Below are 26,107 nucleotides of genomic sequence, written 5' to 3'. Positions count from 1 at the left end.
TCCCAGCGGACCACGTTCAGGATCAGTATCGCAACGACCGGCACGCCGGCAGGAGTCCGGCCCGTTCTCCAGCGAGCCATTCACCCCGCACCCGTTTCGGGGGGCATTGTACGCTCTGGCAGTGTGGTTAGCTGGTTGTGTGGTTATTTACATCTTCACAGCCACTATCCGCCCTGCCGTCGCGCTAATGCCCGCACAGACGATCGTGGTACACGGTGTGAACGCAGCAGTCCCCGGGGGGTGGTTCCGGTTGCGCCTGAAAGTGTGCGCTCGCAGCGAGTGGACGGCGGTGTGCGATTGCGTGCCAGCAGGCGCGTAAGTGGGTGCGTTACGCAGTGGTGCTGCAACATTTCGGCACTCGCGTGTGTACTAAAACCGGATTGTACTAAACGGCTGCGGAAGGTTTGTAAGTGCAGCGAGTGTGCTGAAAGTTTTGCGTAATAGTTGTCCACCTTTAACCCGTGAAGCGCTTAGCACGAGAGAGTCACGTGCAACAAAACCGTTGCACTGTAACGTGGAGGAGTAGAGCGCGTTAGTTGATTTGTCGTACTGGTTCAAAGCAGAACCGCCTTTTCCACTTGATCGTTACACGTTACGTTACATTTATAGAATTAGCAAAGTATTTTGAATAAGTTCCTGGCCCTAAATAAATGGATGTCAATTTAAGAAGCGAATATTAACAATTAAAGGCTTAATTCGTAGTTTCTTCACTCGATGCTTTTCTTTTAGTTCTAATCCTATTGAGTTTTTTTACAAAAAATCAATGTTGTGTACAGGCTGTCCCCGAGATACGCCACTATAGGGACGAGGAATCCAGGAGTAAAATCGTTTATACCTCAAAGTTACACAGTTGATTTCTTTCTCTGCACTTTAATTACTTACCATTTCAGGGACTTTATGGAAGTAAATATTAAAATAAATTAAAAACAAATGTTTTGTACGATAAAGGACGGTATTTTTGTGCCATTTTTGCTTAAATTTTGTGCTATGAATTGACTCAGCTGTCAAATTTCCAAAAACCGTGCATCTCCGAATCGTTCTACAAGAGTAACCGCTTATCTCGGGGACTACCTGTACATTAAAATACAGTCAGTCCCCGGGATACGCTATTATAGCGGACCGCTATAACCCAGGAAAAATCCGCGTATCTTGAATTTCCGCGTAAGTCGAATCCGGGAGTGAAATTGTTTATACTTCAAAGTTAGATAGTTGACTTCCTTCTCTGCACTTAATTTATTCAGCAAACCAAGCTACTTTTTGATAGAATACATTAAAATGAACTAAAAACAAATGTTTTATGTGACAAAGGAAGCTATTTTAAACTAATTTTACACCTTTTTGGTTAGATTTTGTGCTATAAACTAACTCAGCTGTCAAATTTCCAAAAACCCCGTATTTTCGAATCTGGGTATAAGAGGAACCGCGTATCTCGGGGAATGCCTGTATATATATAAAATTTCACCAACTGATCTGAAACTGATCTCAATGTATTCTTGGTTGTACTTGTAACTTGCTCTATCATTAAATGACAAATATATGAAACAAAACGTAGCAAACGAAAAGTAAACTAAAATTAATCGCTACGTGTAGAACAATTACGCCGCAGTCAAACATATCACACACCCTCCTTGTTGTTTACTTCGTATCCTGCGAGCACGATTTCAAATTAGCAACAGCAAGCCTCGGTTATCGTTTTATTTTGCTTCACTCATCATCCGCCCAGATGTCAAACGATCGCGTGTCGCACCTTCGTCCGATTTCGGCCTCGCCCCATTCCATCATACATTCAAACCTGCTCAGCCACTTCGACGCAAATTAGCACGTTAAATTGTTTACATCGAACCGCCGAAAACTGGCTCGCGTACCTTGCAAACGTGAGGCGCATGTCGTATGCGCTTGTTTTCGTTGTTCGTATTGCGGCTGAGTGAAAATAATTCAAATTCTGCTGGAGTAGCGTACCGTACGTTTGTACAACCATTCAGAAGTTTCGCATTCGCAATGGAATGGGGTAGTAGTCTTACCCAAAGATCATGCTCTACAAGTGTTCTCGTAGATTCTCTTCCTACAAACTCTCGATCTTAGAGGGTTTTGTGGAAATCACTGATCTTTTACTTGCAATCTTTGGACAATTCGTCTATGTCCAATGGTGATTCTACGATGCATGATTGGGGGATTCCATATCAAAAAGCTTCCGTGTTGGAAGATTACACACAACCAACTAAGGTTGTGCCTTTTTGTCGTGATGCGCGTAAGGTTTTGTCATCGACAAAACGAATCGTTTGGGAGCACTGCACTGGCAGGGTTACTCATCTATTAAGAAGATCGTACCTAGATGGATGGTAATGGACGGTATCCAATGCTAAGATCATTTATTTGTATGCTTATTTAGTCACTTAGTCATTGGACATCCATTATCTGTGGCATTCTGAAATTACACCCCGTTGCAGGGTTTTTCAATGCACCTGACTTTCCCCACCTGTCTTTCTTTGTATTGGCCATTTCGTGCAGATAATTACCCGAATTATCTTTCACATCTGGATTAAGGTTCTGATCTGGGTTCAACATTGACAGCAGGTACGATCAAACATAAGAGGACGAGATTTTGTACCGAAACCGGCGACCACTTTGAAGCACTTTGCCGTGTGGGCTTGTAGTCCGTTCTGCTGAAACGCGTAGTGCTCGTCTTCGGAGAGACTTTGGAGACTGACGGCAATAAACTAACACCAACGCCAATGCCAAAATTATGAAAATTTCAATTCATACTTACTAAACCCAGTGTATCTCATTTTAACTGCGCTAGTTAACTTCATATAAAAATTGTTAGGAAAACGTTCCTCAATTCCAGAGCATACTGGCAAGAATTCCTCTAAAACGTTGCAATATTACCCCAACTGATCTGTTTAAAATCGCTGTTATGATGTCACTGTAACATCTCATCCTCCTCGATGCATATTATGAAGCTTTTAAGCTGCTTCGTGTCGAATGCTTATTGAGATAAGGAATTCCAACGATTGTTTCACAAGGCTAAACAGTTCCAGGAATTCTTTACTCCATACGATTTCTATCTATCCAGAAGAACTAAGAGAATACAGAATCCTAAAGCCCAAAATACTAGGCTAGACAAGCATTAGCTTAAACCGGATCGAAGCGGATACGTTAATTCAATCACAAAGGTGTATAAATTCATGCCAACATCTCCCAACATTGCCCACAGCTCCCGATGACTTGCATGTTGCTTTCGTTCACAGCCAGCTCGCCCCGGTACTCTCTTTCAATATCCGCACCATTTCGATGTGGTTTCATGAATGGACCGGATCTATTCAACCCACCGGACGGTGACGACGGGTGTGGGAAAGTAAAGCGCGCTGCAAAACTGATGACGATGGAGCCACCACCAACCGACCAAAACCTACGCATCCGCGTGATTGTATCGTTTGCGTCATTTGTGGTTTGCTGGTGGCCTGCATTTCACCGTCCACGGGGGGGACGCACGCGACACCAGCCGTACACGTCACTAAGTTTCATAACAAGCCTGCGGTTGTTAAATTCGGCACGTTTTCCGCGATCGGCCGATCGATGCGCGGCGTCACGAGCACGAAGGTCAAAAGCACGATTTTACTCTGTGCGGTTGATGACGATTTGTTTGAAACATTAATTATCGACAATAAAAACAATATGCTGCAACTATGAGATGCTTTTCATAAATATAGAACAAAACAAATATATTTGCAATTCCATAATTCACACACAGCAACAGTCTTTGCGATAAGAATATTCAATTAAGCATGAATGGAGTTTATGCAAAGACTGCAGCGACTGAAACAGGAGATTACCGATGATCCATGAAATTAAAATGAGTAATTTTAACGTTAACCGATTCGACCGAGCTGTTTTCATCCGAGACCCAGCGCCACCAAATGAGTCAACCGTCCCCCTATTGATGCACTATCCGTGACCGTGACACAATTTATTTATCTAATAATCACTGCGTTTTCACCACTGCCAGCGACACGGAACAGTTAGTGCGTCAATATCGAGCCGTAAATTTCAATCACTAGTGGCGCACGCCGAAGCATTAGGTGAATTGTTTTAATCCGTGCGAAATGGCTCTTGCGATCCAAACGCAACGTTGCGCAAACTGGTTCTTTAGCGATCCTGTTAACGTTCGATGTCGCGTTGAGAAAAGCAACTGCCAAGCCGTGTAAAGGAAAAAATAGTGCTTTTAGTATAAATGGTGGTTTAATGGTAGTGAAGCCGATCCTCACACAAATGGATCGTTTTTTTTCTACATCTCCATCTCCTAGAGTAGATGTACGACCAGACCGTTGCTATGAGAATTTCAAAAAGTTTCTGAAGAACCAGCGCCTACTAAGATACTGAAGAAGTAAGAAATAGGACAAACAGAAAAATTTTATTTCCACTAACTTCATTAATTGGGGCGGCCCAGTGGCATGATGGTAACCTCTTGAGGTTGTAGTGCCAAAGAAGAAGAAGAAGAAGTGCGCAAAACGAAGTTTTTCTTCTTTATCGGCACAACAACCTCAAGAGGTTTAGGCCTGCCATTTCTGGTCAATCCTGCGTGCAGGTGAATGGTCCGGATGGGATTTTGGACCAGTCCTGTCGGGTGACGACCGGCGCCGCTAGCAATACACCGAGCCGCCCCAACAGGAACTTGAAGTGTTGTACACTATACAATCATATTAAACATTTTAATCATATTATAAATTCATACCTAATTAATCTAATCTGAACCGATTCCAAATAACTCACAGAGTATCAACGAATCGAACAGCAAGTATAAATGAGTATAAAAAAGGTTAATAAATCAATAAAACTGTATAGTATATCATAACTACCCTTGATGAATCACGAAAAAATCATTAAATTCCTAATGGATTGGAATGCTCTGAGAAAAGCAGACGCTTTCGATGTGTCCACGAAAATCAACCGCGCACATAAGTGCCAATAAACCTTCACCCAAGTCTAACTTCCTTTATTTCTCATCCGAAAAATTTCGTTCAATATCCGTTCCCCCCATTCAACAATCGTTGGCCTCCATTGACTGGCCGATGATTCATACACCGAGCAGCCCAAAAAATGTTACAGCACCCTTTTCCACTATCCTTGCTGCCCGTCGACCTTGCCGAGTGCAGCATCCTCTAGGGTGCGAAAAACTAGCCAATGATCAATCGGATAACGATCAATTCGGACGACGTGCTGCAAAGCGAAAGGATAGCGCAAGCTTCCGACCCGTTTCCGGTCGACAAAAGGGATCGCACGCGTGGAATGTACGCCCCGTGGTGTGCTGCACCGCAAACCGAAAGCCAAGCCTCCTCCGTCACACACATTTCGCACGCCAAAGTTCACACGTTGCCACGTCATGCCACAAAAGCGCTCTGCGCGCTGCATCGAGGTTGCGAACGAGAGCCGAAAGGTAAACATGACCACCATGATGCTGATCCGGTCGGTGCGGTTCGAGAGCTTTTGCTCAGCAATCCGGCAGCTTTCCGGTGGTATATCGCTGTCGGTAGCATAAAATTCTCCCTTCGCCGACCCCCACCATCCATCAGCCGCCAAATCAAACAACGTCGTATGCAGCGTGCGTACACATGCTTCATAAATGTCCACCAACCAATGGGTTGCGTTGAGTATGATTCATGGGTGCTGCCCCACGGACAACTCCACTGCCATCGTTGAACAGGCGGCCCCATCCCCATGATGCATCCATCGTCTTTCAATATTTAGTGTTGTGGTAACACTATGGGCTAGTTGCGCGACAGGTGTTTGGTCATAAAAGCACCGCACTAAGTTCGATAATAGAGAGATTTGCTCGTTAGGATAAATTTGTAGTAAAATTACAATGTTAACATTTATTATTATTTTTTGTGGTTTCTTTATCTATGTAAAGGTATATCAAATACTTTAAATTTTCTTGCGTGTCAAAGATCGATTTATCTGATTACGTTATCAAACCTATTGAAGGTTAAAACTATACTTAAGGTTTTTTATGTTTTGTTTCAATAAAATAATGTTTTTCTAAAGATTTAAAAATAGCTCAATTCAGTACAGTAGTAAAAAATTCTCCTAGCTTACCCGTAGTAGAAGAAAAAAATAAGAAGAAAAAGACGAAGAAGTTGACGAAGGCGATGACGAAGAAGGCGAAGAAAATGACGAACAAGAAGAAGAAAAAGGAGATTACGAATAAAACAAAAAGAATAAGTTAGAGAAGAAGACAAAATATAAACCAGTTCCAGTAATCTCACCTCAATATACAGTTCTTCAATCTTTCTGGTATAACACTAGAACTCCTGGGTTACTTAAATAATTTTTAAGGTTTTAAACCTAATATTTTTAAGGTTTAAGCGATTCTACCGTGACTGATAAAAAAGAAGTTTGAGAGCTCTATCATGAGGTTAAAACCTCTAACCTAATCGTGCTCTTTCAAACTATGTATAAAGTTACCGACAATCTAGTGTCAAACTTAAAGTGTTTCTATTCAAAAATACTAGCGTACGTTAAGGTTTCATCCAATCAATTTCTTTTTTTTTACTCTTTGTGGTACTAACACGTAAAAGATTTTGGCGATTTTAGGAGTCGATCTTGGCGTCGATCTTTCCTTACGCTGAAGAGTAACTCATGCGTTTTGATGGAAAAATTCTATCGTTCCGAATTCGGCTACGAGGTTAAAATAAATAATACTATTACACCATCCTACGGTAGGTATGTCCTAGTTATCCATAAGGCCAAATAGCATTCTGCATTTCCTACGAAGTTGAAGCAAGGCTTAATAGTGATTGAAACAATTGATGCGCCATTTATTCTCCCACGTTAAGTCTGCAAGGAACCGTTGTTTGAAGAATCTAAAAAATATTTCCTTTAAATGAACTCCTGTTTACTATGTTTTCCTTTACCCACTGGTCAACTTCATGCGTTATGCACTGTAGTTCTAGCGGTGATAAAATAGAACCGGGTGGGCTAAAAATAGTCCCTCCTCGCAGTTACGCAGAACGCGGCGGCCCGCTCAAGTACAAGGTCTTCGCCATCGGTTTGGTGCTGATGGTGGAATTGATAACAGTGATAGATCCTGTTTTGTTTTTTTGGTTCACTACTTCTCCGCTCGTGATAGCATCGTATGAAAATGAGCCAAATTCTAGCACGGGCTCATACATCGCCCGAAGGTCATTGCCGCTCCCGCTTGCCCAATCGGTTTCTTTTTTTTTGTCCATTTACATACCTGCGCTTGACGCACGGTGCAACTCCAAAAGAAGTCGAGCATTTTACACACCCGCCCCTCTTTCAATATAACCTCCCCCCTTTCCACCCCCTTATATTCCCCCCCACCTTCTTCCAAACCCCCGCGGACGTTATCGTACCGTCATGACTTCCACTCGCGCTCCGGTCCTCCGGCTCTTTGCTTTTTTTGTCGTGGCGTCATGAACCTGCCCGGCGATCACCATCGAATGGGCTGCAGTACGTACGCGCGCGAATACGCGCAACCTTCAAAGCTCCTTTGGAACGCGAATACGCAGCGCGTGTGTGCGTGTGGCTGTGAAGTTCGGCGTAAAGCTTACCGTCGTCCAAAGCCTTCACTTCGCGCAGTTCATCTTCGATCGTGTCAGTTCTTGATCTCGGCCACCATTGCCGGCGCGGATGGATGGACACAACGATGACGCACCATCGAACCGAACCGCTTCGGAAAGCGCACGCCCGCCTGCTCGGCGGCGCCGAATCGCGCACGGTCATCCAAGGGGTTCGCTCATTCCGTATCGACTGGAAGAACGCAACGGATGTGTGTGCTGCGTGTGGCGCAAGCAAAGCTTATCCTTCTGCAGGATGCTACCGTCGGGCAGATCGGTGAACGCGAGATGTTAGTGCAGTAAGACCAACGGCCAAGTGCAGGTGCTAAACTGTGAGACTAAAACCCAGAACAGTGTATTTGTGGCTATGCTTAGGCATCAAGGAGCGCTAGTGACGGAGATCCTTTAACAGAGTGCAGTCTGAGTAGTGCGAAAAACCCCGGTGATAGTGATTCTTGACATTAATCCCTGCCAATGGCAAGGTGTGTTCCAACCAGGATGGGTTCCAGACACAAGTGTGCCCTCCTGCTGATATCGTCGATGCGGTTAAGCCTCTACCTCAGCCTAATAACAGTGGTGGGTGCTATAGTGGGTGGTGACAGTGCGATCCCCGGCGAGTACCCGCATATGGCCGTGCTGGGGCGGGACTGCATCTATCCGGACGGGGGCGGTTGTGTCGGCGGTTACGAATGGTTCTGCGGCGGTTCCCTCATATCGGCACGCTTCGTCCTGACGGCGGCCCACTGCGCGCACGTCGGCATGTCCAATCCCCCGTCGGTGGTGCAGCTCGGCACGCAAGATCTACGCTACCCGTCCCTTACCGTGGATGTGCAGAAGATTGTGCAGCACCCGGGGTACGGTGGCATACTTTCGTACAATGATATTGCCCTGATACAACTGGCGTCACCGGTGACCACCATCCAACCCGCGTACCTCTGGAGGAGTGAAACAATCCCAGCGCATGTGCCATTGATTGCTACCGGATGGGGAAAGGTTGGCCACTGTAAGTTATTGTGACGTGTCCTGCTTTTCGTGTGTATTCTTGAACGGTCTTGGCTTCGGTGAATTGCTGATATGAACTTTCTGCTGTGTGGTTTTTACACTTTCGGGCAGTTCCGCCGAACCATTTCTGCAAACATTGGCCAGAAGTTGAGGGAATCACAAAAAATATATACTTTTATTTTCTTTGGTTCTTCTATTCCTAGCAAGGGAACATACTGTATGTGGCCTACGTGACAACTACGCTTAGCCTTCATTTCCATGCAAACCAGTTCCTACCACGAATATCATCTATGATTGTGAAGACAATTTTCAAACCTTCCACGACACACTTTCGCACTCACAACGGAACAAGTTTTCAGTTTTTCATCAAGTTCTTTTAATTTGGCAACATTTTTCGTCTGTTTCGTATCGTGTTCCATGTCGTAACCTTCGAGTGGTGTGTTAAAATCGAGAACACGTTAAACTTTAAACATAAAGTCTCCCATTTTCACGATTAACTCTACGGAACATAAAAAACGTGAAAGCTGTTCTAGATGGTTTTTGAAAAATTTTAAGCTTTGTTATTAATTTTTTACTAAAATATTAGTAAACTAGGCGCAATAGTGAGGGTCAGATGCGTGAGAAGAACTAGTGAGAAAACAAAACATCAATTTTAAGGCCAAGGAATGCTCAGCAAATCTCACAATTGACATAAGCTCGAACTCGTTTGGAACTTTGCCCCACATTTTCCCCGCTCCCCATTGGGTCCCTTCCTCTTCGCATCACCTTTCCTAGCACCAATATTATGTAATTAACCACCTTTTCATCAAAGCTAACCCTCTTTATGTGTGAAAAGCTGGCAAAAGTCTAACTTAACTAACATTAAATTTTAAATATATTAAATTTTAATATTAATATTAAATATTCAATTTTTACAGTTGAAGAACCGTCCATGGTACTGCAACGTGTCCAGATTCCGCTCGTCCCGAACAGTCAGTGCAATCAGTTGCTCTACCGTAACCGGCGCCTCCGCCAAGGTGTGCTACCGACCCAACTGTGTGCCGGTGATCCGCACGGTGGCAAGGATACGTGCGAAGGCGATTCCGGTGGTCCGCTGCAGTTGAAGCTTTCCTTCACCGGTTTGCAGGGTACCGCCAACCGGTACTACATCGTCGGCATCACGTCGAATGGTGGAATCTGCGGCACGGTGAATCGGCCGGGGCTCTACACGCGCGTTTCGTCCTACATCGGTTGGATCGAGCGGGAGCTGCGGAACGGATCGGACTAGCGTAAACGGACCCATCACCCATCGTCCCAGACCCAGTGCCAAAGATTGTGAAGAATACCTTGCCAAAACATGCCATTCGCTGCTTACCCGATATGTGCTGCCTTGTATGTGTTCCTAATAGGAAGTACTGAGCTATACGTAAAAACCATGTCCGGAGTAACGAAAAATCCGCGAATGTCCTTATCGTTAAGAGAGAGAACAAATCTACAACACACTCTGGCCAGGCCGTAAAAGTAAGGGGAAAAAGTATTTAATAGTTCGCCCCATAAATTATGATTCATCGCAGCTTGTTAACGTCATTTGTTAACTAACGTTTTTCACGTTGGATGTTTTGTTGTTGTAGTATAGCGCACGATCATAAGTCATAGTATTTATATCATCGATTTTTTTATACACTTTCGTTACTCTCTGTCACTGTTTGGTGTGCAGTTTGAACAGAAACGATATTAAATTTTTACAAACCATTACAAAGCACCGTACATGACATTTGATAATTCTCAAAATGATACCTATTGAAGTATTCGTACAACTGGTCAACAATTGGTTACACGCCGGTAAACCGACTCAAGAATGGCATCTAGTAAGGGAATAAATAATGCCTCTATTTTATGAAAGCATATAATCGTACAGCATACCAGTTTGCACTAGCTTAATACGAAAGCATAAGCATTGTCAGAAAAAAGACAAAACAAATACGAATATCCCTATATGTATCCAGCATTATCTCGATGTATTGGTTAGAATATGTACTATTCCTGCTGGCAGTAGGACAGGCATACAGTGTAATGGGACAATTTCATTAGCTCATAGATGAATCATGGAAGAAACTGGTTGGTATTTAATCAAACGACGGTTTGTATTGCGGCATACTGTAATATGCGTACACTTGCGGTGGTTCTTCTACTAGGCAATGGCTTGATAGATTTATGTTTACCACCTGGCCGAATATTCATCTTTTGATCAGCAATTCGAATATTGTTAAGTGTTTTTGCTTTGGCATTAGCATTTTTAACACTTAAACTTTGAAGCATTCAAGTAGTGTTCAAGCGAAACAATCGTACAGAAATGCATTTTTAAATTATAACAAAAACCCATGCGGACGCACACACTTACAAGACCTTAAATGGCCAAATATTCTTGAGTTGTTGCCAGGCTAAAGTGATCGTTAAAAGTCAAACCATGCGGGTATTACAACTCTTGTTTTAAAACATTTAATCCCAATTCAAATCTGTGAGGGAAGTCAATGGTACTGACGATCAGTGCACCACACATTTATCATCATTTCAATTTTATACAAGACCAAACGGTAAAATCTACCATTCCGTTATACTGTATGTCGTAAAGTTAATTTCAATACATTGTAATCAATTCCTTTGAAAAAGATAGTTACACAAAAAGCAAAATATATTTTTATAGCATTTCCATACTGTGTTTGTCATGATACTGTGATTATATCACAAATGCTTTTATTAACTTCATATAGCAATAGCTTGTAAAAAGCGCGTACATCAAATAATAATTATCACCGACAAACTACATGTGCTCCTCCACAAAGTATCCTGCAAATTGTTGCTTCACTTTCAACTGTGCTTTAATCCTGACTAGTGTTTATAGTTTAATACTTTAATTTAAATCATTTATTACAAAAGAAAGCTAGAACATTGAAGCATACATTAAACAAGAACAAAATAATGAATAAGCTACGCGTATTTTGCGTATCGTTCTCCATAGAAAGAAAAAATGTCCCGCGCAAATAAAAAGCTCGCCTGCTACGTACCGCTGTAATGTATGTGCCGCTGTACAAACAATTGCAAAATCCACGCAAGCAACCATTCGTTCGTAAATTTTATACTGAACTACTAACTACGAGAATGTGTGTAGAAAACGTTGTAAGTGTGTAAGAAAAAGCTTTTTTCTTTTGAGAACCATTAAATTAAAGTTTACTATAAAAAGTTAAAGCAAAAATATTGAAAGTGTAGTTTTGTTTGCTCCCACTAGTTTGAAGTGCCCTAGGAAGCCATGACAAAAGTTAGCTTTAACATGAAAAACAGACGACCTAAAAATCCCTCCCCTAAGACTCTGGCGTTGGGTTTCCCCGTATACCCAAGATTAGATATTTGCAAAGACATGGACGACGTGGTCAGTATTGGAAGGTATTAGGAAATGGAGAACCTGTGGTATCCTTTTAAAGGCTATGGCTATGGAAGACTCTATAAACCAAGTTGAGATCCCCTGTTTTTGTCTAGCATACCCTTAATTATTTGAATGTTGGTATATTACCCAGATGCAGATAATCTTCACGCGACCAAAACAGTTTCAAAGCGCTTCATCTTCAATATTAATTAAATCATAAATGTAGATAATTTGACTTCATTGATGTATTGCACACGCGTATTGACCGCAAATGATAGAACCGAGTCAAACAAGTATTCTTCGCTCTTTGGTATCAAGTCCAACCCAGACCAGAAACCAGAACCGGACAAGAAGCAAAGAGCCAAATTACTTTTCGTGTATTCACAAAATAACTGTCCTGTAGTACCGCGCCCTTCAGATACCAACGTTCTAATTGGACCACGTTTCCAAGATGAGATTCCCACCCAAGATCAGCGATGTAACGACATGCGACATCAAAATACAACCATACTTTTGGGTTCACCCCATAAATACAAGAGGAAAAACGATACTCACCCCCAAATTTGTTGGCTCCAATGCTCGGCGAGTAGTACGATAAAATAGAAACAAAATAAATGACTTGTTCCCGCCAAACCTTACAGTGTCCTTACTTCCTTCGTTTGGTTCCGCACTGTCTTCACTATAGTGGCGTTGTTGTTTGTACGTTTTTTTTTTGTTGTCAGCTGCGGCGCAAGACCGAACCGGGAGTGATTGTGTTATTGTTGACGTAAAGTAGACCAACCGAATCCATCTTCTCCCGTGTCGCAGTGGGTTAGTGCTTGTGCATCAGCAGCAGCCGCGCCCTCCTACTATCGGCGTACTTGTTGATATTGAACTTTCTCATTTAAAATAGAACGTGGCGCACGGTAAAATCTCGACATCTCGGGGGCAGGGCGCACTCAAGACGAGATCGAAAATCCTCCGTCCGTCAGTCCACGGCGACTGTGCTGCTGGGAAGAAGGAGGGATGGTGTGTGAGGTCCGTTTAGTGGTCCGCGTGCACCTTGCTCAAGCAGCGCTCGATAAACTTCACCATTCATGAATGCATTTTCAACGCAACTGCCAGATCGTTCGATCCCGCACGTAAAGATTCTCTGTGTGGAGTGTGTGACTTCTGTGACTTGTGTGTTTGTGTGTGTTTGTGCAAAACGGCAAACAGTAAACAATCGCAACGTTCGTACCGCGTCAGGATGTTCTCCAGCAGCGGACGAATATTGAAGCGGCTGGCGGTGCTAGATTTTGACCATACGGTCTGCGAACACAACACGGACATTGTGGTGCGTGATCTGCTCGGTCCGGGAGGCATTCCCCCGGATGTGCAAAGCATACTGCGATCGTGCGGTTGGATCCCGTACATGCAGCGCATCTTTCGGTTGCTGCACCAAAACGGATTCCAGCCGATGGACATTGCCTCAGCAATACGCGGTATACCGGAGGTACCGGGTATGAAGTCCTGCATTGGCAACCTGGTACGGCATGGGTTCGACGTGATCATAATCAGCGATTCCAATTCGGAGTTTATACGAGTGTGGAATGACTTCAATGACATCGGCCCATACATACACACCGTGTTCACGAATCCGGCTCGTTTCGATAGCAGCGGACTGTTGGAGCTAAGGCCGTACCACTTCCAAACGGAGTGCACGCTCAGCTCGAAGAATCTATGCAAAGGCAAGATTTTGAACGATTTTTTACGGCGCCAGCACGACGAACGACAGATCGAGTACGATAAGGTGTTTTATGCGGGCGATGGCAAAAACGACGTTTGTCCAATGCTGCGGCTGGGCAGCAATGGTTATGCCTGTGCGAGACGTGGATTCTCCTGCCATGATGCGCTACAGAACGCAATCGGGAAGCTGGAACATCCGTACCCGGCGAAGGTACTGCAATGGACGGATGGGCACGAGCTGAATGACCTCATATGGACTGAACTGGAGGACTGAGCTATTGAGGGAACCGACCGCTATTTCAATGCTATTGCATTGAATAAGGGACAGTGATTTGTAATCTACACGTTTGAGACTCACAAAGTGCAAATACTTTTGTTTATCTTGCTTTTTTAATAAAAGACATTTTTGGTAATACAGGGTTTTACACTTTAGTTTTGACTGGCAGCACACATTTTTTGACGCGCCGCACTCAATTTCTTGTCGCCGGCACATATTTTTGATTACAAGCACCGAATTTTTGAACGGGAGCATTTAATTTTATCAGCCCGATTCTTGAAAGCTTTTAGGCCGCATGTTTATAACCCCCTTGTGAAAGATTGGTTTGAGTTTGAAGCACTTGTTTATATGCAAAATTGTTTGTTTTTTTGGTTACTTGATAATTTTTTGGGCAAAATATATTTAATAAATTATGAGAAAATTTATAAAACATATATTGGGTTACGTATTTGAAGTATTATGCCCAAATCCCTCAAATTGTATGTATGCAACAGATTTGTTTAAATGTGCAGTGGTGGATCCTTGGAGATAAACCTATGTCAATGGGATTGGTTCAACCTAGCTGCCAAATTGTGCTAACCGACAGAATCGCGGCAGATTTGAAATCTTCTCGAGAGTTATTCACGGACAACGGTGTAAAAATTTCGCAAAACTGAATATATTCGCACATAATACTGCTGCTGCTAACAATAGTGTTGTGTGTAATTAGACAGGTACGTAATTGTTCGTTCGAAACTTAGAGAATCTGTTCACCCACGATCTTGTTTACAGGTATCACACAGGTATCAAAACGTGTTACACTTTTGCAACACATGATCTGCAGTTTGAAATCGTATTCATTTTCTTTAAGTTCATTGTGTGCTTCCAATTAATATGTTTGGTTTATTTTCAATCGTTACAACATTTATTTTATGCTTTGTTCTATTTGTTTTGTATTTGTCGTGCAATTGTTGTCGTACTGACACGCACGCCGTATTAGTTAAACACCATGTCCGCCAACACTTTCAATGTTAATGTGCAGTCGTTGTCTATCCACAAGCGAATGCTATTTACTGCATCATCTGACAAGAGCTTAGGACGTTTACCTCCACGTTTTGCAGCCGCAACCTCCCAAGTCTTTTGGTACTTCTTTTTAATATGGTACACTGTTCCTCGATTAATTTTGAGCATTTCTGCTATTTCTTTGCCAGATGCACCATTCTCGTACGCTGTAACAACACGGTTTCTATCTACGTCAGACGTAGTTTTGTTACGACGTCGAGGTACAGCCTCCGATGTATCCATGTTTGCTGTAGGATTATCATGTAAACAGAATTATTTCCTTGTTGTATTGCAAGGATAAAATATACATTACCTCTTTTGAATGCGTAGCTTCATGTGTTGCAAAAGTGTAACACGTTTTGATACCTGTAAACAAGATCGTGGGTGAACAGATTCTCTAAGTTTCGAACGAACAATTACGTACCTGTCTAATTACACACAACACTATTGTTAGCAGCAGCAGTATTATGTGCGAATATATTCAGTTTTGCGAAATTTTTACACCGTTGTCCGTGAATAACTCTCGAGAAGATTTCAAATCTGCCGCGATTCTGTCGGTTAGCACAATTTGGCAGCTAGGTTGAACCAATCCCATTGACATAGGTTTATCTCCAAGGATCCACCACTGCACATTTAAACAAATCTGTTGCATACATACAATTTGAGGGATTTGGGCATAATACTTCAAATACGTAACCCAATATATGTTTTATAAATTTTCTCATAATTTATTAAATATATTTTGCCCAAAAAATTATCAAGTAACCAAAAAAACAAACAATTTTGCATATAAACAAGTGCTTCAAACTCAAACCAATCTTTCACAAGGGGGTTATAAACATGCGGCCTAAAAGCTTTCAAGAATCGGGCTGATAAAATTAAATGCTCCCGTTCAAAAATTCGGTGCTTGTAATCAAAAATATGTGCCGGCGACAAGAAATTGAGTGCGGCGCGTCAAAAATTGTGTGCTGCCAGTCAAAACTAAAGTGTAAAACCCTGTAAAACAACTCTACGGGTTTCTTTGATGCAGTGCAAAATAGGTGTTTGAGAGGTGTGGATGAGGCTGTCAGCGGTGGGGTTTGTTTACGTTTTGTATGAGAAATGTCAAGCGAGACTCTGCGCCCGGTTGTTTTGCAACATCTTTTCACCCAGAAGGTGAAGCGACCATCATGTCGACCGCAGCCAAATTCACCTTTGTTTCCGCCTGTATCGCTAGCGGAAGTCTCATTGCTTACGTCCACTACAGTCAAGCTGCTGATCGGTAAGAGTTTTTCAATATGTCGTTACGCTGTACCACAAAGCAGTTCAATTTCTTCCTTCTTTCCGTGCGTTGTTAGCGAGCGATTACACGAAGGCGTACGACGAGATGTAGAAAGACAACGGTTGAAACATCTTGCTGCTGGGGCAGAAAATGAACCGATTGCGAACAACGACTCGGGACCGAGATCAAGCGTAACTTTAGCGAATTGAAGTGGACTGACCGAATGCGCAATATAATGTAACTAATTGAAGTCTTCTACGGTGTGTAATTATCCTCTTTGTATGTTACGTTAGTACAAGATAGTAAATGGTAAAATATATACATTGTTTGTATTTATTCCAACTTACTCTATAACATGTTTTCAGTAACAATGAAAATCTGTGAAAAATCAACAAAACCAATGTTTACGGTACAGACTCGTAAAACCGAAAAGTAAATCAATTTTGAATATAGTGGATGCTATATGTTCATAAGTCCATGCAAAAGCGATTGTAGTTCCGCTAGTCTTAAAAATATATAAAATATGTACAGAGAAACTGAATCGTGTAAATGGTAACAGTATAAAGAAAACGAAACTGGTCATCGGGGATTGGAACTTCGTTACATTAGCTACTCTGCTTTGTTGGGGAAACGGAACGCAGCCGATGGTACCGGTTTCCCGCCTGATGTCGTTTTTGATGTTGTGTCAAGTGACTTTTCTGGCAAGCTGTCGTACAGTAGGATGTGTTCCAACAGCACTGAATTCTGGCCTCTTTCTCACACATGGCACACTGTGGAAAAATACACGAATTACACAGTTGAATCACGAGTATAGATGCAATACACTCGGTGGAAACTTACCCATTGTTTCTTTTTTAGGTTACTTATTTCAGTACGGTGCTTTTCCTTAAGCTCCTCGAGGTTGCGGGACCATTTTTCCTCCGCTTCCTGCAGTAATTTTAAAGCTTTCGCTCTCAATTCCATCGGATTTGTAAGGCGGTCTAACAGTTTCCTCTGCTTCTGAAGATTCACCCCGCCAGGTTGCGGAATTTGATTGTTGCGTTTTCTTGTCACCAGTCTCGACGTGATGCTACCGTTAGCGACTGGTTCACCACACGATACCGGTGGAACTGAACTTTCCATCGCAGGCTCACGTGAAGTCCGTGCCCGTTCCATTTGCTCCATTACGGAAGGAAAGGAATAGTGTTCTCTTGCGCCTTCGGATAGCGATTGATACTGAAGCATTTCGGCCATGGCTTGCTGAAAGCCACGATAGTTAGTGTTCACCCGGAGGGTGCGTAAGTCGGTATCAATGGGGCGAACGCACTTTGCATTTACTAACGCTCGCATATGCTTATCGCCAAAGAATCGCACATCGTACCGATCGTTCGTGACTCGGACCACTTTCGCAGGCCAATATGGGAAGCTTTTTAGCTTGGCAAATACCACCTCATGTCGGGTACGGCATGGCCGCGTAAACCAATCTGGTTGCACTTTTTCCGTCGAGTGACGGTAACAGTCGGGACACTGGCGTATTTCCCGTAGTTCGTAAACACAATCAGCAAGCAAATACATGGCCGCACTGTAGTCTAGTGAGTTCACTGAAACAACACACATTTACATATACAATTAAAACGAACGATTTATCACGAAAATAATCGCCTTACCTCCATGAATGATGCCTATGTTATGAGCTATGTCCAACAAATCCACATGAAACTCTTCTAGGGAACTGTAATAATTATTTGCCACCTTTTCTTGAACATCTGCTAGCGATGTTGGGGTACGGAGCAACACCTTTTTGCAAATGTCTATTGCTTTGATTGTGAGCAGCGATTTTGGTACCTTATCCCTGAAAAGTTTGGTGGGAGCAAAAGTATTCTTCGGTAGCTGAAAATGAAAGGATATGTTTATACATTTTGTCTGATTTGAAGCATGACCTTGTGCTACTAACCCAAGATTTGTATTGTTCAACAACAAAGCTTAAAAGATAATTTAATTCTCGCTTTCCGACATTCGGAGAGACGTTGTTGGAACTGTTCTTGAGCACTTGGCAGGCATAGCAGTATCGTTTCATCAGCAATTCATTTTCTTCAGCCTGTGCGGCCTGGTCGTCACTGTCAGACTCAGGCTCTTCCGGTTTAATTGTTGTTGTGTTAAGCATTCTTTCGAGCCGTCGATTCGGCGGTCGGATAATTCCCACAAACGTGGGATAATCCACCAGCAGTCCTTCCTTGACATCGTCCTCCACCTTCACACTCTGATAAGAGGAATCCAGACTCATTGCCTCATGCTTAATTCCAACTCCGGCTATTTCTTCGTCCATGATTTCAATCGAGTCGTCGTCATCCTGCTCTAAATCTACCGGCCAAACAATACTTTCGGCCATGGTGGTAACCGATACGGTGGAGTTGCGTCTCTGTGCTCGTGGGGTTGTTGGTCGCTGCTCGGACGCTGATATAATGATTCGTTTTTCCTTAGACACAAACAGGCTTAGCTCGTGGTGTTTTTCGTCCATAGATTTTACGCACCCCTCGTGGAAACTTCTCATGCAACCTTCGCACTTTTCCACGTTTCCAGTGTTGTGACACTCGTAACAACATTTGTCCGGCTGCTGGTCGAGCATTGTGTGCCATTTTGGAAACGTGTAATGAGTGCTGGACTGGCGCTTGCCGCGCTGTTTTGCACGAACGATCACCACTATGAGCCCATCTTCCACGGCTGTTTTGATGTGCTGTTCGGCCAGTTCTAGAAATGCAAACATGCTTTGCAATGTATGGACAACATACGATCTACGCTACCGATCTACCGTACACTTACCCTGTTCTTCTAGATTTAACGATTTACTAATCAGTTTCACTAAACGCGTGTGTTCTATTCCGCCAAATGGATTTGAGCAGATGTGATTCCAAATGGCGGTGATTACGCCACAAGGCGTTTTTTGCTGCCAAGTGCTGGACATTCTGCTGAGACACTTTAATTCAAAACACTTTAGCTGGTTGAGCATTCCTAGCAGGCCTCGCAGTAAATGGCTGTGCTTGGATTCCAACAGTTTGACAGATTCATCAATAGCTGTCAGAAAGGGAAAAATCCGCGAACGCACAATAATATGTGCTACACCACCTGGGTGTGTGTTCAAAGTTTGCAGAAACCGGCCGTTTCGTGTGCTTAAGTTGTCAAGAAGAAAATATGCGTTATCTATTGTTAGCAGTGAAACCGAACCCAAAAGAGTGATAACTCTATTATATCTATGTATTTCTTTGCATACAAGAGCTGATCTCCGAAATGCACAGTTTATGGTCGTAAAATGAACATGTCGCTATGATACGTTTCCCAGAGCGATAGTTTCCCCCAACCTGTTGCCAATCGCACCCATAACATATGCTCTCATGTTCCCCATATTCTCCCACTAACTCGAACGAATCATCCGGCATGAGTCGGACCACGCTAAAGTTATGGTACATGCAACCGCACAGTATGTTATCCGGTTCCCTGTTTGGGTTCGATCGTAAGCGCCAAACACCACCAAGCAAAGGCAGCTCCGAAACACTACCCCTAAGCTGCCGTTCATCAAAAAGGCGTACATTTTCGTCATAACTTCCGGTGAGTAGAACATGATCCCGTTCGGCAAAAGACAGCAGGGAGGTGACGCCAGCGGAATGAGTTTTATTTTTACCTCTCCCAATTGGTTCGGTCGGACAACGTATGTCGTGAGTGTACAGAAAACAATCGTCTCCTCCTACAATATAGAATGCCGGGATTAAGTTTATATAACGAATCTCTCATTTAGAAAATCATTTCCTTTACCACTAAACATGATATTCTCGTTGTGACGACTAAAGGCACAGGTCCACGCTTCGAAGCCGTGCACCTTCCATCCGTGGATGGGGTTTAGGCCATTTTCAAAACTAAACAATTCCACACAACCGTGTGAGTCGCTTACAACGATCCGCTTCCCATCTGGGCTCCAATCGATCGCCAACGTCAACAGATTACGATCGTTGCTTTCATCCCCGCGTAGCATAGTCGTAGCTTTGTGTTCGAGCATTGGTTGCCCGGTAGATTCGATTAGCGCGTAAATTGTTAATGTTCCATCTGCTCCCGCTACAGCTAAATGATTCTTCACACATGGATTCCATTTCTGATCCAATACGGCCGATCGTTCGATCGTTTGCAGAAGCGTAAGCGAATCGTCTGGAGTTTCCACATCGAACCGGTACAATAGTATTCGTCCTTTCCGGTTTGCTTGCGATGATTCCTGATCTCGCTCGTGTTGATACGTGCCACACACGAATATGTCTTGCCATCCTTCCTGTGGGCACCATTCGACGGAATCGGCAGGTTGTTCGGTATCATAGGACACCAGTGTTTGGATGTTCAATTTGCCCATTTTAACCGTAAGCTGAAATGAATGGGTATTACAAGTTATAATCAGAATTCTTTATACATCTGACCGGGATTCCACAGTTTGTTCATTGAAACCTTCTTTAATTGCATACTTTAGAGTTGACTTCATTCAGATTACACTCCAAGCAACCCGTTCTTTTCTACAACTTTAAAATCAATCCTTATTAGCGGCAAACAACAATGCAAACCCAAGTCCAAGTTGTCATGTTTTTATTTACACTCTTCTCGCCATGGTGTATTTATAGTTGTTCGTCCGACACTCCGTGCTGATTCATGCGGGAGGAAATTGGATGAATGGTTGTCGCTGGAAAACAGGTCCTCTCCCGGGATTTTATGTATCCCACAAATCATCCACGTTTGCAACTGTTACGCGCGGAAGCAAAATAGTACAAACAGCATGACAACGCAGAGTTTTACAGATTATACCATTTTATTCTACCTTTGTTTATGAAGAAAATGACTAGGTTAATTGATTTATCTCGAGAACACAACGCTCGGCTACCAGAGTAGGGTTACTAGATACTAAAAGAACTACATTCGAAATGAAATTTTGTCATACAGATCATACTGGTTGTCGTCCGGCGTTTATTCTATCTGTTCTGGGGTCGCAGGTTGTTTAGTTGCTAACTTTTTTATACGATGTACGCACACACCTCAACTCTATTTTATTTGCACATAATATTCACTTCGTTTGGAATGAAAGATGCATGGCTTAGTATGTGTATCTTTTTTCCATAGCACGGCATTTGAGCCCAACGAAACGTTAACCTGAACCAGTAGGAGGAGATTGGTGAGAAAGTTCCTTACATGCAAGATGCCGATTGCCGGTGCGATTGATTGCACACAGTTTGCTTACTAATACAGCGTTTAAAATAATTCCTAATGTACCGTAAATTAAACACCTTAACGTTACCAAATGTTGCTCATAGCTTAGCTACACAGCTCACTCATCGTGTACGAAGCATTCCGATAATTACAGGCTCCTATTTGCCTTTGTAATCCGCCTGCGTTGGATGCACAGCACCGGCAGTGGGTGAGAACGTGTAGGGCAGTATGTGAAACTTGTACAGCTCCGGCTGCATGATGTGTGGCGGGCCCGATTGACTGTTGGCGGTCAGAAATTCAGGCGGTTTCAGGTCGGTCCCGTTGAATGGGATGTGTGATGTAGCGTACAGTTGCTCCGGCAGTTGCAACATTTGGCCCGGTTTTTGTGCTATTAGCTTAATGTCTTTCAGGTCCGTCGTCGACAACGATACGAGCGATGTTTGCGAGAGCGAATGGGAAGGTTCGAGGTTGTACGCCGTGTTGGTCGTCGGTGCGTGGGTGAAGCTAACCGTGTCGCCCGGTGTTGACGGGACGCTGAGGCTGGTAGAGCTGGCATTGCTGCTGGACGAGGTACAGGTGGTCGGTAGGCCTAGTTTGGCGGCAGCGGCCGCGGCACCACGCTTTTGCCTTGCATACTCCGCCTTTTTTCGCTTCCGGTCGATCCACTGTTCGGGTGTTTCATTCAACAGCCGTTCCTTCGCCTTGGCCGCATTTTTGGCTAATCTTAGCGCCCGTTGGTGGGGGGTTTCGTTGGCTCGCGAAATGCGCATACGTTCAGCCAGTTTTGCCAGTCGTATTGCGCGCTGTTCCGGCGTTTCCATCGCACGTCGCAACCGTTCGCGAGCCGCACTACGGGCCCGCCGTATGCTGCGCTCTAGATCAGTCTCATTTTGCCGCCGCATACGGTTCCGTTCGGCGTTCTTGGCCAACCGGATCTGATACTCTTCGCCCGATTTACATTCCACGTTGCGCTGCATCCGGTTTCGATACTCTTCCTCCGTTTCTGCGGCACGCTTCTTTCGCATCCTTTCCGCGTTCTGTGCCATTCGTTTGCGATACTCGTCCTCGGATTCGGCCGCCCGCTTCTGACGCATACGCTCCGCGTTCCGGGCCAGCCGCTTGGCACGAGCTTCGGGGCTTTCGTGCAAAAACCGTCGCTGGCTTTTGGTCAAACTTTGATGTATGCCTAGGGTGCGTTCGGTACCGTTGCCGGACTGTGCAACGTTCTGTACTGTTTGCGGTGAAGTGGTCGCAACGACGACGGGTGCTGCATACGGGGACACGATTTCCTGCTTAATGTCATTATAGTATGGATTGAGCTGAAAGAATCCATTCATATTTATTAGCTGGTGGCCCGTTTACATGCTTGCCTTATGGAACACATTCGCAGAAGTGCGCTGCAAACTTTTCCAATGTTGTCAAACGACCGATCGGGGGAAAAACACTCTTCAAAACAACTTTTCTTTTCCGCGTATCGACGATACAAAACAACTGCAGGTTGAGCTTTATTTTTAGCGATACAGCACCTGACAGGTCGGCTGCGTTTACTGCCACGTGTGGAAGTGTTCGTTTTAATCCTAAGTCCGTACAGTGCAGTGCGTAGCTGAGGGAACTTTTTTTTGTACACTTGACTAAAATGAAATTGAAAATTATAAATTACAAATTTGCTTACCGTGATTGAGTAACTATAATCGTATATTTGATGATTTCCATACATTTCATATAAACCAGTCTTTGTTATATTATTAGTTTAAATGATTGGCAATACTGGCACTACACTTTGCTAGTACGGCATCCTGAAAAGCGTAGAACTTACTTTAAGCGTTTGAAATTCGTGTTTCGGAATGGATAAAACATGGAACATGGAACGAATCATCAGTAAAAAGTGTTGGTTTTGTTCCCGTACCAGTTCCGAAAAATGCCTTCAACTCAAACAAAGAACAAGCCAAGGTAATCACTGATTCATAAGTTTATTTCTTCGACAGTTCTGCTACTCTAGCATCGCACTGCGATCACCAGATGAATCTCGCTATTGTATGCATGTACACAATAAATGGTAGGACATTGGGCGAGGGGCAAAAGCAACACTATCCTGTTGTTCGCTGAAACACTCATTTATTGTTTCTTTCAGAACGACTAGCAAGTGAAAACTATTTTAAAAAAACACTGAAACAGATAAAATCGTTCCTCGGCCGAAATGATTGCGTACCCGGGTATTAGGAACAGTGGAAGGATACTCCGCTGGCACGGAAGTACAAGTATGCAAAAGATTAAAATTAGAATACCAAATAACCACACTAATGCATTACACGTTCAATCGATTACTTCGCGTTTAGCGGATAATAAAATGTTCCAATGTACGCTGCTACGCCCAAACTATTGGCCCAAATGGCTCTGCGACAGTTGCAGCAGTTACGGGCTATAGTGCCTCCTACTTGGCTAACTTATGACGAATTTCTTACGACACCTGAAGCATTCGGTATATGGCCTGTATGGCTTTCATTGGCGCCAACCATACCGATTATTTGCTCTTGTACGTGCTCGGCTGATCCATGTGCGATGCGGCACCACTCGATGCCGTGGACGTCGGGAACGGGTACGGCAGTATGTGCAATTTGTATAGATTGCTGGAACAGTTCGGGTCACCCTGCATCATCAGGTGTTGCCCGTTCAGCAGATCGTGTGGTTTAATATCGGCACCGCTAAATATAACCTGCGGTGTGGAATAGATTTGTTCTGGTTGCAACTGCACAGTGCCACTCGGGGTCGCGTGCTTCGACGACATGGATGTCCCTTTGCTGTCCTTTATGCTCAGCACGAACGATGATGCTGACGCATTGCCCGAGCTACTGGTGGGCTGTGGCCCGCTCGTATGGAGAATCGTTTCTGGCAACGTTATCGGTGCATGGCCCGGAAAACCGATCGGTGTGTGCTGTAAACTGCTGGAGGCATGACTACCGGGTGTAGTGGTGGTTGGCCTTGACGAGACAGACCCATTGCCACTGCCACCCACAGCAGCTGCGGCCGCACGTTTCTGGCGCGCATATTCCGCCTTTTTTCGCTTCCGTTCGATCCACTGTTCGGGTGATTCGTTTAAGAACCGTTGGCGTGCGCGGGCAGCATTTTTCGCCAACCGGGTTGCCCGTTGTTCCGGTGTTTCATTCGCCCGCGCGTAGCGCATCCGTTCGGCCAGCTTTGACAAACGTTCGGCCCGCTGTTCCGGCGTTTCGATCGTTGTCCATAAACGCTCGCGCGTCATACGCATTCTTTCGGCCAGCTTCGCCAGCCGCACGGCTCGCTGTTCCGGTGTTTCCATCGCACGTCGCAACCGTTCCCGTGCGGCACTCCTTGCCCGCCTAATGCTTCGCTCCAGGTCGGTCTCATTCTGGCGCCTTCTTCGATTGCGTTCGGCATTTTCGGTCAGGCGACGCCGATACTCGTCGGTCATCTTGAAGGCCGCGTTCCGCTCCATTCTCGATCGATATTCTGTCTCCGTTTCGGCTGCTCGTTTTCTTCGCATTCGTTCCGCGTTTTCGGCCATACGTTTTCGACTCTGCTCCTCCGTTTCCATTGCCCGCTTCTGGCGCATACGCTCCGCGTTCCGGGCCAGCCGCTTCTCACGCGCTTCGTCACTTTCGTTCAAAAACCTTCGCTGGTTCTTTGTCAAGTGTGGGTGCTTCCTACTCAGCGGGAGCTCAGTGGACGTGATGCTACCGTCACTAACGGCGATTTGTTGCGATGATGCTGCTGGCTGCTGGGAATGCTGATGCTGTTGCTGCGTCTGCTGGGTTTGTTGTTGTATCGGTGCAGCGGCATAACCAGCGTCCACTTCTTGCTTAAACTCATTGTAATACGTATTGATTTGGAAAAATCCATTCATATTTCGTGGCGATACTCCTCTAACATACCGACACTGGGTGAAACGTTAGAGGAGCGCAAATGTTTTCAAAATAAACCACCTAATAATTCGCACGCCTGGCACAATTCTACTGTCAACTTCACACTTGCATCCGATCAATAATACCTTTGCGAAACTTGCATTTATCTTTTTTTTTCTCCTTTCGGGCTTTATACTCTTCCCCCTTTTTGGGAGAACTGAGCCTTTGCTAAACATTTGCCACAAACTTTACCCACACGTGTACACTTGCGTGTCCAGTACTTCCTCGCCGCAAATGCATCATTTGACAGGCGTCTTTACAGTGCACGCCAGAAAAAATAAACAGCTATGCATACACGCCAGAATTGCCTATCATCCCACTAACATGCTCTGTTTCAAATAGCTACAAACACACGTGCCAGGATTGCGGTGTGATATTTCAAATTCTTTTATTTTACAATTCTTGTTACGAGCTACGAAAGAAACAGGCAATCTTAATTATGATTCGCGTCGAGTTCAGCATACTTCATCCACGTGCAGGTTCCCACGATGATAAAACATAAAAACAAAAACAATATCAGAACACCCTAATGCACTATTTTGAAAAATTACAATTACGCTTCATCGTACGCTTCCGTCTTAAGCTTATTGTTATAGATAGTTTTTTTATATATATATATTGCCTAAGATTGTTTTTTTTCTGTGTGGTTGTTGGTTTGTTGCACGTTGTTCTATTGTAGCTTTTGCTGCTATT

The 26,107-nt window shown here is 44.0% G+C and overlaps 6 protein-coding genes across 6 annotated transcripts; 2 read left to right on the top strand and 4 right to left on the bottom strand.

The window, feature by feature from the left end:
• The first annotated feature begins 8,075 nt into the window (after positions 1-8,075).
• Positions 8,076-9,846, top strand: LOC128709546 (serine protease snake-like). The gene is made up of 2 exons (XM_053804552.1): positions 8,076-8,580; positions 9,497-9,846. The coding sequence occupies exons 1-2, from the start codon at positions 8,076-8,078 to the stop codon at positions 9,844-9,846; spliced, it is 855 nt and encodes a 284-aa protein (XP_053660527.1).
• Positions 9,847-13,207: 3,361 nt separating this feature from the next.
• Positions 13,208-13,960, top strand: LOC128707369 (pyridoxal phosphate phosphatase PHOSPHO2). The gene has a single exon (XM_053802321.1). The coding sequence runs from the start codon at positions 13,208-13,210 to the stop codon at positions 13,958-13,960; it is 753 nt and encodes a 250-aa protein (XP_053658296.1).
• Positions 13,961-16,870: 2,910 nt separating this feature from the next.
• Positions 16,871-19,206, bottom strand: LOC128716577 (zinc finger MYND domain-containing protein 11). The gene is made up of 5 exons (XM_053811348.1): positions 19,065-19,206; positions 18,199-18,992; positions 17,912-18,134; positions 17,106-17,845; positions 16,871-17,035 (listed from the first exon to the last, which is right to left on the bottom strand). Exons 1-5 carry the CDS (start codon positions 19,204-19,206, stop codon positions 16,871-16,873), a joined length of 2,064 nt encoding a protein of 687 aa, XP_053667323.1.
• A 286-nt stretch (positions 19,207-19,492) lies between these two features.
• LOC128716559 (diphthine methyltransferase) lies at positions 19,493-20,634 on the bottom strand. The gene is made up of 2 exons (XM_053811347.1): positions 20,052-20,634; positions 19,493-19,983 (listed from the first exon to the last, which is right to left on the bottom strand). Exons 1-2 carry the CDS (start codon positions 20,632-20,634, stop codon positions 19,493-19,495), a joined length of 1,074 nt encoding a protein of 357 aa, XP_053667322.1.
• A 1,000-nt stretch (positions 20,635-21,634) lies between these two features.
• On the bottom strand, positions 21,635-22,813 carry LOC128716543 (uncharacterized protein C05D11.13-like). The gene has a single exon (XM_053811346.1). The coding sequence runs from the start codon at positions 22,811-22,813 to the stop codon at positions 21,635-21,637; it is 1,179 nt and encodes a 392-aa protein (XP_053667321.1).
• A 1,184-nt stretch (positions 22,814-23,997) lies between these two features.
• On the bottom strand, positions 23,998-25,356 carry LOC128708502 (uncharacterized protein C05D11.13-like). Its single transcript, XM_053803481.1, has one exon. It carries the CDS (start codon positions 25,354-25,356, stop codon positions 23,998-24,000), a length of 1,359 nt encoding a protein of 452 aa, XP_053659456.1.
• Between the last annotated feature and the right edge of the window lie 751 nt (positions 25,357-26,107).

The sequence above is a fragment of the Anopheles marshallii genome, chromosome 2, assembly GCF_943734725.1.
Source record: "Anopheles marshallii chromosome 2, idAnoMarsDA_429_01, whole genome shotgun sequence".
Lineage (NCBI taxonomy): Eukaryota > Metazoa > Arthropoda > Insecta > Diptera > Culicidae > Anopheles > Anopheles marshallii.
Note: the sequence above shows the minus strand (reverse complement) of the source record. Positions and strands in the feature narration are given on the sequence as shown.

Bases quoted from the DNA above. Each gene is read 5' to 3' on its own strand.
- LOC128709546 (XM_053804552.1), top strand. From the start codon at position 8,076: ATGGGTTCCAGACACAAGTGTGCCCTCCTGCTGATATCGTCGATGCGG. The intron at 8,581-9,496 runs GTAAGTTATTGT...CAATTTTTACAG, and splicing joins ATGGGGAAAGGTTGGCCACT to TTGAAGAACCGTCCATGGTA.
- LOC128707369 (XM_053802321.1), top strand. From the start codon at position 13,208: ATGTTCTCCAGCAGCGGACGAATATTGAAGCGGCTGGCGGTGCTAGAT.
- LOC128716577 (XM_053811348.1), bottom strand. From the start codon at position 19,206: ATGTCCAGCACTTGGCAGCAAAAAACGCCTTGTGGCGTAATCACCGCC. The intron at 18,993-19,064 runs GTAAGTGTACGG...TTGCATTTCTAG, and splicing joins GTTAAATCTAGAAGAACAGG to AACTGGCCGAACAGCACATC. The intron at 17,846-17,911 runs GTAAGGCGATTA...GTGTTGTTTCAG, and splicing joins CATAGGCATCATTCATGGAG to TGAACTCACTAGACTACAGT.
- LOC128716559 (XM_053811347.1), bottom strand. From the start codon at position 20,634: ATGGGCAAATTGAACATCCAAACACTGGTGTCCTATGATACCGAACAA. The intron at 19,984-20,051 runs GTAAAGGAAATG...TCTATATTGTAG, and splicing joins CGAGAATATCATGTTTAGTG to GAGGAGACGATTGTTTTCTG.
- LOC128716543 (XM_053811346.1), bottom strand. From the start codon at position 22,813: ATGAATGGATTCTTTCAGCTCAATCCATACTATAATGACATTAAGCAG.
- LOC128708502 (XM_053803481.1), bottom strand. From the start codon at position 25,356: ATGAATGGATTTTTCCAAATCAATACGTATTACAATGAGTTTAAGCAA.